This window comes from Cavia porcellus, unplaced genomic scaffold (assembly GCF_034190915.1).
Source record: "Cavia porcellus strain 051 isolate PalLab524CR breed Dunkin Hartley unplaced genomic scaffold, mCavPor4.1 scaffold_8, whole genome shotgun sequence".
NCBI classification, from domain to species: Eukaryota; Metazoa; Chordata; class Mammalia; order Rodentia; family Caviidae; genus Cavia; species Cavia porcellus.
The window spans coordinates 57,220,757-57,237,806 of NW_026947491.1; the positions used below are offsets into that span (position 1 = coordinate 57,220,757).

The window sequence follows — 17,050 nt, forward strand, 5'->3', positions numbered from 1 at the left end:
AATGCAATAATTAATAAATATATTCCTAGCTAGGTGTGATGGCGAATGCATGTGATCCCAGCACTTGGGAGGCTGAGGCAGGATAATTGTTGTGAGTTCAAGACCGGCCTGGGCTATGAGTTGAGCTCAAGGCCAGCCTGAACTGCAGGTTGAGACTGTGTCTCAAAAAGACAAAAATAAATAAATAAATGTATTCCTTATTTTGAGAAGGGAGTCATTGCTTATTTCCAATAAACTATGTAAAATTTCCTGTCTTAATTAGATGTATCATAAAATTATATAACTTTTCTATTATACAAGAAATTGGTGAAATTTAGGCCCTTACCTTTCTATATGTTGCTAACCCTGCCTGGAATATTGGAGTCACTAATGGATCATAAAATGCCCAGTCCTGTGTACTGCTTCTGGTTCTAATTTAAGGTGATAATATGTCAAGGTTTTATTTTGATCTGGTGTTAGAGCACGTTTAAGGGAGCATGGTGGAACTAGTGGTTATGCTGTATTACCATGCCTCATTTTTATTCCAATATGAAGTTTAAACATTTTTAATACTTTTATAGTTTCATACACTTCCAGCATTAAACGACTAGATGTGATGCTTACTTTTTAAAGACTTGGTAATATGTAAGTATTTATTGTGTGTATAGTTATATATAATACCTGGAAGTTAGACAAACTATCTTGAAATTTTAGAAGAGTTAGTAACATTTCAAGAATAGTAATTTTGGTACCTTTCTTTAATGATTGTAAAGACTGTATATAGATGAAATTTTAGATTGTAGAAATGTTACATAGTGACAACAGTTGTTTCCATTAGTGTTGTCCTGCCCCTGAATGAAACAAAGTAAAAGTTACTATCTCTCTGTTGTATTTTATTACTTTTCTTTATTGTAAAATACTTAAAATATAATTCATTGTTGATGAACTGTCTTAGCCACTTTTGTACTGCTGAGGCACAGTCCTCATTTAAAGAAATGTGTTTTGAAAAAAAATATGTTTTGGTTCACACTTACAGTCCCTGGTTGCTGGCTCCAAAGCAGAAACAGCATGGTGGAAAGGCCTAGGCGTAGGAAAGCTGCGCAAATCATGGTGGCCAGGATGCAGAGAGAGAATGGCAGGGCTGGGGTGGTAGATACACCCTTGCAGGTCCTGCCCCTAGTGACCCGCCTCTTCCAACTAGAATCTACCTTCTAACATCAAGTCAGCTATAGCACCCACCCCATATTTAATCTCCTTTCAAAATCTCTACCTCTTGGTGTTTTTAAGTCTTTGAGGGGACATTGTTTATGTAAAACTTAACATTGATCTTGCAAAATATTTGAAGGAAGTATCACTGTCATTGGCAAAGACAAAATTAGAAGGAAAATACTTTTTTCAAACTTTGTAAAATTAAGCTGAATATATATATATATTCAATAAATGTTTGCTTCTAGAGCCTACATAACATTTTTTGTCTCTAATATTGGTAGAAACATATTTTTACATTGAGTTGTTTATAACTTTAGTTTAACAGTGAATTCTGGGTAGTCTTGAGACTAAAAATAGCTAACGTTTATTTCTTAACTGTGTCATTTCCTATACTATACATGCAAATCTTTTCCTATGCTATACATGCAAATCTTTTTTTCTTCCATAGTAAAACAAGAGAACACGACAAAGCAGAGATGCAGAGCACTCCTAACCATCTGTGGCTTTTATCTGATATCTTAGGCCAAGGAGCTACTGCAAATGTCTTTCGTGGAAGACATAAGGTTGGTACAGTGAAAACCAAAGGTTTGGTTTGGTTTGGTTTCATAGTATTAAAATTGAACCCAGGATTCTCTACCATTGTTTTTATTTGAGACAAGGTTTCACTAAGTAATCCAGACTAACCTGTAATCCTCCCTCCTCCCCCTCCTGAGTAGCAGGGATTACAGATGTGGGCCACTGTGCCACACCTAAAGTCTTTTTGTCACTGTGTATATTCTGTACTGAGAGACACATGAACATTAAAATGTTTGACTTGGTGATTCTGATTATTTTATCTAATAAAATATTTTAAATGATTTTGTGACTATTTAAGGTTTAACACGTATTAAAGGCAGTGAAACATCGCCCTAATGGTGGCAGAGGTCACATGTTATAGAATGGAGAAAAATTAAGAGGTTGATTGAAAAGCAGCCAAGGAGTAGGACTTTAGTATTGTGCTTTTTGATTCTCTGCTTCCTGAGTAGTGAATAAGTTCACTGACACTAGAGTTATTTGGGGTAATGTGTGGGAAGGAGGGGAACCTACAAGTAATTCTAATCTGCTCTACCGAGGTTTTATACACCTGCTAAAAACTCCATTCTACAAGGCACATGGGAGTAAAATGAGATTCTCAGCAAAAAGCATAGGGTATGAGATAATCCAAACCTGGTATTAGAATGGGAATAGTAAGGGGCTAATCTCAGAATACTGGGGGATGAAAGTAAATATAATTAATTTAAAGGGAAGAAATTGAAGATAAGTAAAGCATCTATTGTGGGAAAGAAGTTAGAAAAATAATGAAATATAAAATCCATTATAATGCTATTTTTTCAGGACTATGAATTTGTTTTCAGCTGAATGATATTTGGAGCCCCCTAACATCTTACTTTTAGAATCAAGGTCTATAAACATTGCAGTAGGGAGAAATGTCTTCCTGTTTTACTTTAGCCTCAAGATTACCAGGAATTTTGTCAGTGACATAAGCATGCAGAGAGAGGCTGTTTCCCGGGTGTGGTGGATCACAGAAAATGATCCAGAAATATCATGTGGACAGCTCTGAGTATTTTCCCTCTCATGCTGGGTCCTAGGTTTATTCTAATCAATCTTAAATATTCGTGTCCTAGAAATTGCTTTTATTTTATGCAGAAAGAAAACAGGCAGTGACAGAGAATTTAGCATTGAAAATGCATTTCCCCCCTGTCTTCCTGAGTTCCAGCTTAATTTAAAAACTTTAGGGCTAGGGATATAGCTCAGAGGGATAAGCACCTACCTGATAAAGTATAAGGTCCTGAGTTCAATTTCTGGTACCAAAAGAAACTTTAATGATTTTTCGATTTATATCAGGCACTGGGGTGAACCTAGTGAATATATAACTACATGCAATTAATGTGCAGTTGTACACAGTTTGCTTTAATAACAAAGAGGCATAAAGTGGAGGTAAATTGAAAACTAATGACAGTCAGTAGAAGTTGAATAAGACATATTTAAAGTGCCTGCTGCCAGGCAAAGTAGCACTTACCTATAATTCCAGCTGCTTGAGAGGTTGAAGCAAGGGGATCTAAGTTTGAGGCCTGTGTAGGTAATTTAGCAAGACCCTGTATTGAAATAGAAAGGGATAGGCATATCACTGAGTAGAAGAGCACTTGCCTGGCATGCCCAAGACCATGGGTTCAATCCCTCCAAAAAAGTACCTGGTATTAGTAGCTATATTTCATGTACTCTGGTTCTGTTTCTTTACTTTCTCAGTATCCTTCATGGACATGCCTAGAGTACTTAAGTACTCTAAATATTTAATGAATGAAGAATAAATGAAGGCATTAGATTACCCTAAAACGGCTTTAAGTTCTTCAAAGATAGATGTGCTTCTTTCAATACAGAGTGGAATTCTAAAATAAGAAGTTGAGAGATAAGAGACTTGACTCAAGCTAAGTATAGTGCCTTACACTTACAACCCCAGGACTTAGGAGGTTGAGGCAGGAGGATTGAAAGCAAGATCCTATCTAAAAAAAAAAAAAAAAAAAAAAAAAAGACATATAAAAGATTGCTAAGAACTAGTTTAATTTTTGATCCCTCACATAGTCTTCTCAAGTCTGTGTTCTCAAGTCTGTTTTTTGAGAAACCATGTTAGCCAACCGTGGTGGTGTACTGTTGTAATCCCAGCTTTTGGGAGATAGAGGCAGTAGGATCTCCATGAATTCAAGGCCAGTCTGGGCTACATAGTAAGAATGCATCTCAAATAAACAAAACAAAATCAAGGACCAGGGTCATAGCTCAGTCTGGCAAGCATCTGTCTGGCAAACGCAAAGTTTTGAGTTGGATTTCTGGTACGAAAAAAAAAAAAGGTAGGAAGCCATGTTTATTCTTAGAGATATTAATTTTAAGTATTTAAGATTACTCCAAAAAAAAAAAAATCCTGCCTTAGCCAGTGAAAGAATTCTTCATTAGTATTTGTTTACAATACATAATGATTACATTCACGGTAAGGAATTGGTACTTGTACTTGACACATTTTAATTCTTTCTACATCACTTCCTGTCCCCTCCCTCCTAGCTGCATTTTTCCTTACCCTCCATGTATTATTTCCTCTTGTATTTTTTCCTATTATTTATCTTTTATTTTGCTCTTTATATTTTGGATTTCTCACGTAAGAGAAACTGAGCTTTTTAAGCTTATGTGTTAGATTTGGTCTCAGGGTGTATCCATTTCCCTTGCTTAAATGACTCAAGTGTATCCCTTGTGGCACAGTAACACTCCATTATATATAAATATCACATTTTCTTTATCCATTCATCTGCTAATGGGTATACAGGCTGCTTCCAAGATTTAGATGTTGTGAATTGTGTTGCTATAAACCCGTGTATTGATCTATCACTGGAATGTGATGTCTTTAACTTTTTCAGGAAGATACCTAGCAGTGTATCAACCCTAGCTTGTTTGAATGGAATTTCTTCTCTGAGTTTCTTGAAGAATTCCATATTGATTCCCATAGTGGTTGTACTAGTTTACATTCCTACCAGTGATGAAGAAGAGTTTCCTTTTACCCCTGCAGCCTTGCCTCGTTCGTTGTTATCTGCTTTTTTGATATTAGCCTTGTTTTAAAGATGGAGTTTCAGTGTTGTTTTAATTTGCATTTTGCTAATGGCCAAAAAGAACATTATTTTTAAATTAATTTTATAGGTACACTTTTGTGATACACATAATGATCACGTTCATCATAGGGAATTTGAACCTGCTCATAATATACCTTGATTCTTCTTTTTTGCCCCATTCTCTTCCCATCAACCCTGCTTCCCCTCCTTATTTACAAAACTTTGTTTTTCTTCTATTTTTTTTCCTTCCCTTCTCCTTCCCCCCTCTCTCATTCCCCTTCCTAATTGAATGTTTTTGATGTATTTATTGGCCATTTGGTTTTTTTCTCCTAAAAAGTGTCTATTTATTTCAGTTGCCCATTGTTCCGCTGGGTCTTTTATTGGGGAGGGGAGGAAAATCTAATATTTTTTAGTTCTTTGTATATTAGAGATATTAGTCCTCTATGGAAAAGTTGGCAAAAGGTTTTTCCCATTCTGTAAGTTGTCTCTTCATTTTGTTTATTGTTTCATTTGGGTGCAGTAGACTTTTGACATGTCCCATTTGTTGGTTCTTGGTATTACCTGTTGTGCAGTTGGAGTTCGTTTAGAAAGTCTTTGCTTGTACCTGTGTTTTCAAAAATGTATTTTATCTTCCAAATGATTGTTTCTTTTTTAATATTTACATCTTTGATGCATTTTGATTTTAGTTTAGTGCATAGTAGAACATAAGGGTGTAGCTTTGATCTTTTGCATATGGATATCCAGTTTTCCCAGCACTATTTGTTAGAGGCTTTTTTTCCAGTGTAAGTTTGTGGCATTATTTCTGCATCCTGTATTCTGTTCCATCAATCCACATATTTGGGTTTGTGGGAAATTATTTTGTTTTTGTTTTTGTTTTTGCCAGTACCAGGCTGTTTTTATCACTGTGGCTTTGTAGTATAACTTAGAGTTATTTCTGCATCCTGTATTCTATTCCATCAATCCACATATTTGGGTTTGTGGGAAATTATTTTGTTTTTGTTTTTGCCAGTACCAGGCTGTTTTTATCATTGTGGCTTTGTAGTATAACTTGAAGTTCAGAATTTTGATTCCTCTTACCTTTCTCTTATTGCTCAGGACTGCTTTTGCTATTCTGTGTATTTTCTGGGTCTCTCTGAATTTGGAAATTTTTTCTGTAGTTCTCTAAGAAATGCTATTAGTATTTTCAGTGGGGTTACATTAAATCTATGTGTTAAGTTTTGAAGAATGGCCATTTTAACTGGTTCTGCCTGGTATTGGTTCTGCCTGTCCAGGAATAGAACGTATCTGTCCATTTTCTGATTTCCTCTTTGATCTTTTTTTTTTTTCAGAATACTGTAGTTTTCATTGTAAACCTTTTACTTCCTTGGTAGGTTAACTCCTTTTTTTTTGGATAGAAGTATTGCCTAATTTCTTTCCCTGTAAGTTTGTAGTTGCTATACAGGAATGCTATTGCTATTGCTTTTTCCTTTTGACTTTGTATCATGCTATGCTACTAAATTGGGTTTTTCTAAAAGTCTTTTGGTGAAACTTTTTGATTTGTCTATGTAGAGGATCATGTTATCTGTAACTAACGGTGATTTGACTTCTTCCTTTCCTACACATATCCCTTTTATTTCTTTCTCTTGCATGATTTTTCTGGCCAATATTTTGAGAACTGTATTGAACAGTAGTGCTGATAATGGACGTCTTTGTTTTGTTCCTGGCTTTAGAGGGCAAGCTTTTGGTTTCTCCTTAATTAATATGATATTGGCCACTGATACGTCTTTATCAAATTGAGAACAATTCTGTATCTACTTTCTACACAGTTTTTATCATGACTGGACACTGGACCTTGTCAGACTTCTTCTGTGTCATTTGAGATGATCGTGTGATTTTTATCCTTCTGTTTATGTACTATGTTGCATTTATTGATTTGCTATGTTGAATCATCCCTGTATTGCTAGGATGACTCTTTGGTCATGATGTATAATCTTTTTGATAATTTGTAACATCCTTTTTACCAGTATCTTGTGTTTTTGTTGTTGTTGTTTGTTTGTTTGTTTGTTTGAGACAGAGTCTCACTATGTAGTGCAGGCTGGACTTGAACTTACTTTGCAGCCCAGGCTGGCCTCAACCTCCTAAGTGCTGAGATTACTTGTCAAGGATTTTATGTCAATGTTCATTAAAGAAAATGTCCTGTAGGTCTCTTTTTGGGTTGGGTCCTTTTCTAGTTTCAGAATTAGGATGCCTTGATTATTTCTTGTTGCTGGAATACTAGACACCTACAATTTAAGGGAGCAAAGGTTTATTTTGAGTCACAGTTTATAGAGGTTTCAGTCCATAGGTGACTGGGTCTAAGGCAAAGTGGCATGGTAGCATAGCAGAAGAAATTTGCTTGTGACATGGCAGTCAGAAAGCAGAGAGAAATCCGGACTGGGGATTTAGCTCACTGGCATAAGCATTTGCCTGGCAGGTATGCAGTTGTGAGTTCAATTCCTGGTACCAAAAAAAGAAAAGAAAGAAAGAAAACAGAGAGAAATCAAGAGGAGGAGGAGGGAGACATACCCTTCCTTGCCACACCCTCAGTGACCCACCCACCCCAGTCAGGTTTTACCTTCCAAACCCATTTAGCTATAAACTTGCAGCCCCATGATCCAGTCACTTCCCCAAACCCCCACCTATAAGTGCATGAGGCTTTGGGGACCCTCTGCATATAAACTATAATGTTCTACACTGGTCCCAAAAAGACTGATAGCCATGTATTTATGCAGAATACATTTAGTCCATCTGTAAGAGTTGCCAAAGTCCTAACACTTCTAACATTGCTGAAAAGACTAACTCTAAAGCATCCTCTTAAGATTTAAGGCAAAACTCCTAGCTGTGAACACTTGTGAAAATCAAAATGAAGTTAAACCCTGTTGACATAAAAATATAAATGCACCAGGTAAGCATTCCTATTCCAAAAGGGAGAAATGGGGGGATAGGAAAGAGACCAAAGCAAGCCTGAAACCCAGCCAGATAAACATTAAATCTCCTAGTTCTGGGCCCAGCACCAGGGGTAGTCTGTGGCAGAAACTTCAAAGGCTTAGCTGGCCCCAGTGCTACAGCATTGCCAGTGGTTGTAGCCCTTGTGGCTTCTTTCTTGGGCTGCTTTTGCTTATTACTCATGGCTTTCCTCAAATAGTATTATCGGGTAGCTCCTTCGAAAAGTGACTTGTCAAATAAATGTTGACTTGTCAAATAAATGTTACTAGGTTTTGAGTTGCTCACCTTGCCTTTTGGAGTTGAATTCTAGGTTCTTCCCACATCTCAAGCAAAGAATTAAATGAAATGAGCAAAGGCAGTGACAAAGTTTAATTGAAAAAGTAAAAGTGAAAAGAGTGCAGGAAAAACTATCCCTGCAGAGAGAACATGGACCCAATAAAAGAGGAAGAAGCAAGGTAAAAGTACACCTGTGCCTGTACTAGGAATCAGATCACACCTACTTTCCCAGTAGCGTGCCACGCCCTAATGTACTGTCAGTTCCACATTCCTGGCTTTTCTAACTTTCTGTGATCTGCACTGCACTTTGAGCTTCATATTCACATTTTTATGCACTGCCATCTTAGGGTCTTACTGCCTGGCCTCTCAGGCCTTCTGAAATCTGGCCGGAAGCTTCCCTGACCCCACAACTGTTGCATCTTGCCTGCATGTAACAACAGTACCTTGTGGATGGTGCCAAGGTCTGCCACAAGCCTGAGCAGTAGGCTGAGCCCTGGGATCTTATGAGTAATTGCAGAGGCCTCTTGTCTAGATAGCTGAGCAAGGTGAACTAAATCCTAGAGAATCAAGTCCCATTCCTTAGACTGAGGCCTTGGGGCTCTCAAAGCAAAAATTTGAGTCTGGGAAGGACAGGATCATTTGAATTCCTCTTCTGGCCATGAGGCATTTTGTATTACCAGAATACAAGGTATCTTTGTGTTTGATTTTTTTTTAACACTAATATTTTTGTCAACCAAACTCTCTACTTCATCTGCAAAAATTCCAACTTTACTGGAATTTCCTTCCTGGTCGGATTAAAGCTTAGAATAAGTAGTGCCTTTTGCTCTTGAGTCTCAAGGTAGGGAGGTGCTTAAATGCCCCCCAACCATATCCATACCATTGCATTATAATTAGACTGCCTTGAAATTACTTTCACCAGACTAATTAGTCCACTACCCTTAACCTCAGCCTCCTACAAAATCTCAGGACATGAGCAAATTGTAAACGTATTTTCTGGCCAAGTATGGACACCTACAATTATGAATCCAGCTACCAGTGGAGGCCTTGATCTCAGCTGAAACTTCCTGAACCTCATCTTTTCTGTCTGCATTTCTGTCAGCATTCTGGTCTTGTGAGCCCTAGCCACAATCTCCCCCATCAATCTCAGGTTACAGCATTCTCAGGCTGCTTCTCCAACTAGAATCGCCAAACCTTCACAAACTCCTGCAAACCAATTCCAAAAGCTTCTCAACCACACGGCCAGTATCATCACAGTAATAATCTCACTTCTGTGTTACTCAGCTCTGTCTTAGTTACTTTCTTGTTAGTGGGACACAATACATGACACCCACAATTTAAAGAAGGAAAGATTTGTTTTTGGCTCATAGTTCATAGAGGTTTCAGTCCATAATTGGCTAGTTCCAAGGTATGGAGCGGCGTGACCAACAAGCATGGCAGAGAAAGTTTGCTTAGCAGTCAGGAAGCAGGTAGAGATCAAGGGAAGAAGGAGGGAGATACACCCTTACAGGTCATGCCTCCAGTGACCCAGTGCCTCCTACCAGGCTTTACTTCCCAAATCATATTTACCTATAAACTCATTAATAGACTAATCTAAAGATGAATGTCATCCCTCTGTAATCCAGTCACTTCCTAGAAACCTGTAAGTTGATGAGGCTTTGGGAGGACATCTACATTTAAACCATAACACAATAATATTAGCTTCTAGGAATGTTCAGGAGTACTCCATCCCTTTCAATTTCATTAAAGAGTTTGAGAAGTATTTATATTAGATCTTCCCTAATGTTCTTGTGGAATATGGCAGTGAAGTCACTGGGATGTGGGCTTTTACTGGTTGATGGGTTTCTTAAAATTACTTTAATATCATTGCCTGATACTGTAATATGCAAGATTTTTATATCATCCTTGTTTAGCTTTGATAGTTCATATGTATGAGGAGTCTTAGCCATTTCTTCTACATTCTCTATTTTATTACCATAAAATTATCAAAATGTTTATTAATCTTCTGAATTTTAGCAGGGTCTGTTGTGATTTTTGAGTTTTTCTTTTTCTTGTTGCACTGATTTTGATTTGGGGCTTTTCTTACCCTTTTTGGAAAGATTAACTAGGGGATTGTCTGTTTTGGATATTCTTCAAAAAAATTAGCTCTTCCACATCAATTCTTTGTGGGTTTTTTTTTTATCCCAATTTCATTAATTCTAGCTCTGATTTTTATAATTTGTTCTTTGTTCTAGATTTGGATTTAGATTCTTGTTTTTCAAGGATGTTTAAGTACATCATTAGGTCATTTGGACTCATTCTGTTTTTGTGATGTGGGCATTCATAGGTATAAATTTAGTCTTAGAACTATTTTCATTGTGTCTCAAATGACATTGCTGTTGAATTCTAAGAATAGTTTGATTTCTTCATTATTTCTTCTATGACTCATTCATAAATAGAGGATATTGCTTAAGTTTCATGTGTTTGCATAATTTCTGTGATTTCGCATTGATTTCTAGTTTATTTTTTTTCTTTTGTCTTTTTTTTTTTTTTTTTCGTTTTTATCGGTACCAGGGATCAAACTCACAACTGCCTGCTTGCAAGGCAGGCGCTTATGCCGCTGAGCTAAATCCCCAGCCTCTGATTTCTAGTTTCATTGCATTATAATCTGATAATATGCATGGAATAATTTCACTTCTTTTGTGTTTACTTAAGTATGTTTTATGGCCTTGCATGTGGCGTATGTTGAAGAAAGCCCCATATGCTGGTGAGAAAAATGTTCTTATTCTGTTGTCGGGTAGAGCAATGTAGATATTAGGTCCATTTGTTTGAAGCTTTGATTCAACTCTAATATTTCTTTGTTAAATCTTTGTCTGGTTGATCTACTTATTACAGTAGAGTATTGCGGTCCCTCATTTAAAATATGTTGGGATTTATCTGATTTTTTTATGCCCAGTGGTGTTTATGAAATTTGGTGTGGTAGTTTGTGGTACATGTATCTTTATAACTGTTATCTCTTCTGATCAGTTTTGGTTTGAAATCCACTTTGTCTGAAGTTAAGAAAGCTACTCTTGCTTTTTTTGGGTTCTTGTTGCATGGAATATTGTTTTCCATCCTTTGATTTTTAATCTGCATACCTCTTTTGGATCAAATATGTTTCTTGTATTGTGTATATTGTTTTGTTTTTTGATCCATTCTGCCCTTAATCAACTGGGGAATTGAGAAAATTCACATCAAGAGTTATTACTGAAAGGAATATCTGACATTGAATTATTTTCCTATTGCTGATACATACACACACACACACACACACACACACACACACACACACACACACACTTAACCCTGCCTTGTATATTGTTTTTTTGGCATTGTTGGCTTCATTGTCTCATCCTTGAAAATTTTAAAGTCTAAATTGGAAGTTTTATGGCTTGAAATCCTTCCCTCCAGGATCTCCTGGCCTTATTGAATGGATTTTTAATCATTATATTAGCTCTTTTGTGTTATTGCCTAAATGACCAGGTACTTAAGTATACTTTTTGTTATTCAAAATGTATATTTTTTCATTAAGTTGCCTTTAACTACTGTTGTGTGTAGTTGGGGGTGTGTGTGATGACCACTGTCAATTTTAAGGAAAGAAACTTATAGGTAGGATGTGTAGATTTGCATATAACTATATGCATTGTTTGTAGATCTCCATAATTCTTGTATGCTTTGACTTAGTGAATGATAAATGACTGCAGATGAGTAAAGGGAAAAATGGCACATTCCCACATATATCTCGATAATCCTGCAGGTGTAATGGACTCCAAAAATTTGGAAAGTTCTGGCACTGATCACAGTGGGTACACTGCAACACTGTATTATTTTCCTTGCCTGTTCCTCTGTTAATATTCTCCTTATTTTAAACTTTTAAGAAAAGTGTCTTTAACCATGTTTAGTGATACATAGTTTTGGCAGTGTCTTTACCCAGGCTAAAAAAATGGAAAAACGGTATAATTGAACTTAAGGAACTAGTAAATAGTTTTAAGAAAAAGATTATAGTACTAGGTTGAAGGAAGGATGTTTGAATGGCTGTACGTAGTGAATCCGTGATCCTAACACTCAGTCTGTGGAAAGTAATATAGCAGTAATGAAGTAGGAACAGAGGTCCTGGCATTCAGAAAGCCATGAAATATCTTTTAAGTAGGGCATGCTTGAACCCTAGACTCAAAGATGAGATGATCTTTCCATTTGCTTTAGGGAAGTTTAGCCTTGGATAAGTGGGAAAAAATGCAGACTAAACTCAGTGGAATCTGGACTGGCCACATGGAGAGGCTCATTGATAGGAGTGATTGGAAAGAAGTGGTCAGGTCTGGAAAAGACTCTTAAAGGAAACTTAATGTGAAGAACATGCAATGGGATGTTGCCTGAAAATTAAGTATGTGTTTTGTACCTCTCAGAGTCCCTACCAATTACAGCTGTGTGTTCTCTGCTTCAGTAAGCCAGGTGAGAGTAAGAGAAGGGTGCTAGGTACATCTATAGAGAAGGATCTTCTAGAGTTAGTCTATGAAGGAGCAACCTGCCTTAAGCATCGTAATGGAGTTGCAGAAAGTTACCCAGGTCAGCTGTGATATAATCCAACAAAGAAGTCATTTTAACTCACTTATCTAGTTCTTCTTTGTGAGTTTGTGGCTTGAAACCCTTCCTTCCAGGATCTTCTGGTCTTATTGAATGGATTTTTAATCATTATGTTAGTTTTTTTGTGTTATTGCTTAAATGACCAGGTTCTTAAGTATACTTTTTGTTATTCAAAATGTATTATCTTTTTCATTAAGTTGCCTTTCGGTACTATTGTGTGTGGTTGTCCTTTAGACAAGAAATATTTCCAAAAAGCAATTGCACTTCTTTGGTATTTTTAATAAAAATTTCAGGAGTGGAATATAATTTTCAATTAAGCCCTGGAGATAGTTTAATTTTTAGTTTCTTGTTCAGTGGAAAGTTTTATTTTTGATACTGTTAGAAGTTTTATCATTTGATGTATAAATATCTTTGCCATTAGTGTATAACAATGTAAGTTTTAATGATAATATGAAAAAATAGGCTTTTCAAAGTTCCAGAATATATAATTTGAAAGAAATGCCTAGCAGTTGATAGATTTAACTTTTTTTGAAAAAGTCAGGTCCTAGTATAAATTACCTTTGCCTAAAGGATGCATGGTGTTGTTGTGTAAGAAACACAAATTGCTATAGCTAATACTAATACCTTTCTCTTTTTTATTAGAAAACTGGTGATTTATTTGCTATCAAAGTGTTTAATAACATAAGTTTCCTTCGTCCAGTGGATGTTCAAATGAGAGAATTTGAAGTGTTAAAAAAACTGAATCACAAAAATATTGTCAAGTTATTTGCTATTGAAGAAGAGGTAAGTAATCAAGTTTTAGTTAATCTTATGTTTGTGGTAGTTATGATCTAAGAGACACAATCTAATACTAAAAAATGGTTGTAAAAACAGATGAAAATTAGGGTTCAGACAACTAAATTTTCTGTCAACTAAATACCTGCTTGGCAAGCACGAGGTCATGAGTTCAATCCCCGGTAACAAAAAAAGAAAAAAGAATTTGGTTACTGATATTATTTTTTCAGTTACTTTCTTATTGTTAAGACAAAATACCCAACACCCAAAGTTAAGAGAGGGAAAATTTATTTGGCTCATAGTTTGTAGAGGTTTGACTCCAGTGTTGTCTGACTACGTGGCAGGATGGCATGTAGAGGGTTGCAGAGGAGAAATTGTTCATGGTGGGCAGAAGGTAGCAAAGCAAGTAAGGTACATTAGCAGTTTCTTTCTGCCCCTTAATACTTTAGGCTGCCAGAATTAGAGCAGTGCCAAACAAGTCATAGTGTGCCAGAATTAGGGCAGTACCAAATCAATCAGTTGGCTGATTTAGTAATCACATACCCATAATCCCAGCACACTCTGTATTCTGCCACCGCTAAAAAACTCCCATCTATGACCTCATGAGGTTTTGGGAGACATCAAGACATAAGTCATAAAAATTACTAAAAGAAAAAAAGAAAAGTGAAGTTAAATTGATATAATTATAAAAAGTACAAAGAGAAAGTCAGAACAAAAGCCTTGTAAAAACAGTAAAAATACTAGTAACTGAGAGATTAATCTATAAAATCCAATTATAAAAGATACAGTCGAGGGCTGGGGATTTAGCTCAGCAGCATAAGCGCCTGCCTGGCAAGCATGAGGTCATGAGTTCAATCCCTGGTACCAAAAAAAAAAAAAGGTACAGTTGATGTTAGAGAAAAATAATAAATGTAAGAATAGGAAAATAGGATCCCCGGTACCGATAAAAAGGAAAAAGGCCAAAAAAAAGAATAGGAAAATAATCCAGAAATAGTGTAATCAAAGGTCTATTTCAGTTGCTTAATACATCGGTAATCAATAAAATACATTTAGAAAAATAGTTTGGCAGTTTTTACTTCTAGTGATTTGACTTTTCAGTGATTTTTTTTAAAAGAACTAGTCAAATATAAATTATGGTTTTATGCATAAAGCTGTTAGTTAGTACCCTATTTATAAGACAGACTAGTTAAAAAGTTGAATAGGTTAATAGTGGTGTGCACCTGTAGTCCCAAGGTATTTGGAAGATGCATAAGAATTCTGAATTTCGGGGGTGGGAATTTAGCTCAGCGGCATAAGCACCTGCCTTGCAAGCAGGCAGTCGTGAGTTTGATCCCTGGTATCAATAAAAACAAGACAAAAAAAAAAAAAAAAGAATTCTGAATTTCAGGCCAGCCTACACAAGATAGGAAATTCTGTCACTTATTTAAAACAAAGCAAAACAAAACAAACAATTCAGCTAGTCTCCCAGCTTTGATGTATGGAAATATGCTTGGAGAATCGCCAACTAGGAAGACCCACCTAAGCCTTTGTGATACAGAGATTACTGAGTGTCCATCACTATGCCTGTGTGGCTGGCCTTAGGTCCCCAGTTTTTTCTATAAGTTTGGGCTCATTCCTACAGTGTCCATTTCTTTTGGAGATTATAATTGATATGGTGTGTCTTAAAGTCTCCATTATAAATCACATCGTCTTAGTTAGTTCTCTTATTGCTTAGACAAAATCCCTGACACACAAAGTGAAAAGAGAAGAGATTTAGCTCACACTTTGTAGAGGTTTCAGTCCATAATTGGCTGGCTCCAAGGCAAGATGACATAGCAGACAAGCATTGCAGTAGAAAAATGGTTTACATCAGGCAGAAGGTAACAAAGCAAGAAATAGACCACAGCTCTTTCTACCCCTTATAGTTTTTCCAGGCTACTTAGAGCAGGTCATGTTCACACCTTAATCCTAGTGCTTTAGAGACTACCACTGCACCGTGAATCAGTCCCATTGTCACACACTCTAGTAAAACAGATATTTACCATAATTTTAATCACATGGGAGCATATATACTATTGTATAAGAAAATCAGGACTAAAGATGTTTGTGCAGTATGTCATTGTTATATTTAGTAGGGTACACAAATAGCATTATGATTTGGGCTATGTAAAAAAGGTTGGAAGGAAATAGACCAAATATTAGTATAATTATTCCTGGGTGATAGAATTATATGTCTTCCCCAAATTTTCAGTAATCACTATATATATATATATATATATATATATATATATATATATATATCACTTAAAAACAGTATTTTATTTTACAGTATTTGAAAATTTAACTACTAATTACTAAGGAAATTTAAATAATTTATAAAAATATTTTGGGGATAAGTAAAAAATATAAAAGGAAAAAGTTGGGGATAAATAATAGATTTTAAGACTAAAATTTTTAAGTTTCTAAAATTGGTGTGGATCTTACGATCATTATGAATTACGTAATTTGACATGTAATTTTGATTTCCTCTTCCCAGTAAAGCTTATATTAATATGCATTTTAAAATCAACAGTACAGGGCTGGGGATTTAACTCAGTGGTGTAAGCGCCTGCCTGGCAAGTGCAAAGTCATGAGTTCGATTCCTGGTACCAAAAAAAAAAAAAAAAACATGTCAGCGGTACATTAAAGTCAACGTTTAAGGGACCAGGGATTTAGATCAATGGCACAGCACCTGCCTGGCAAGCACAAGGTTGTAAGTTTGATATCCAGTACTAAAAAAAATAAAAAATAAAATCAAAGTTTAAAACTGAGAGCAAACCAAACTTTGCTGCAAGAGGGAGTACTTAGCTATTCTGCTTGTTTTTAAGACTTAAGATTCCATTCCTTGAAGTAAAAATGCTTTGTCAGGAGAGAGATTTCAAGTGTGTAAAAGGTTTGTTAGAACTGTTGTCTCAAATGTACTGTTATACACAAAAATTAAAAAGTTTAAAAGAACCATTATAGCATTGTAACAATGATTCTGGGATTCAGATACATTCAGTTTTCACTGTCTTCCAAAACAGATCCCAGTTTCTTACATATAAGGAATCTGTTAATTCTTATACATGCGAACAGATATTTTAATGAATCCCAGGTGAACCAATTCAAAATGTTCTCATTTAAATGTAGCAAATCCTACATTTAAATGAGATCAGCTAAGTTCTGCCATATAATCGAAGCTTGTTGTTTATATTGATTCCCAATCAGTGATTTTTTTTTTTTCAGACAACAACCAGACATAAAGTACTCATTATGGAATTTTGTCCATGTGGGAGTTTATACACAGTTTTAGAAGAGCCATCTAATGCCTATGGACTACCAGAATCAGAATTTTTAATTGTTTTACGTGATGTGGGTATGTTTATTTATATGATTTTATATATACGTAATGACACTGAATAAAAGAACAAATTTCTTACATTCAAAACAAAAAACCTTTATGCAGTGCTGTTTTAGATATGACATCAAAAATTCAAATGCTAAAAAAGAAAAAAATAAATTGAACTTCAGCAGTAAGAACTTCTGTGCTTCAAAAGATAAAAAGTAAGTGAAAAGACAACTCAGAGAATGAGAGAAAATGTTTGCAAATTACACATAAGAGTATT

General features: G+C 35.7%; 1 protein-coding gene across 2 annotated transcripts in view; it reads left to right on the forward strand.

The window, feature by feature from the left end:
* Positions 1 to 17,050, forward strand: part of Tbk1 (TANK binding kinase 1) — a 52,695-nt gene that overhangs the window by 1,314 nt on the left and 34,331 nt on the right. For both annotated transcript variants that reach the window (XM_003475949.5, XM_023567582.2), the window contains exons 2-4: positions 1,637 to 1,751; positions 13,296 to 13,436; positions 16,671 to 16,800. In XM_003475949.5, coding sequence (XP_003475997.2) covers positions 1,665 to 1,751; positions 13,296 to 13,436; positions 16,671 to 16,800 — 358 coding nt within the window. In that variant the 5' untranslated portion in view covers positions 1,637 to 1,664. The remainder of the gene's footprint in view (positions 1 to 1,636; positions 1,752 to 13,295; positions 13,437 to 16,670; positions 16,801 to 17,050) is intronic.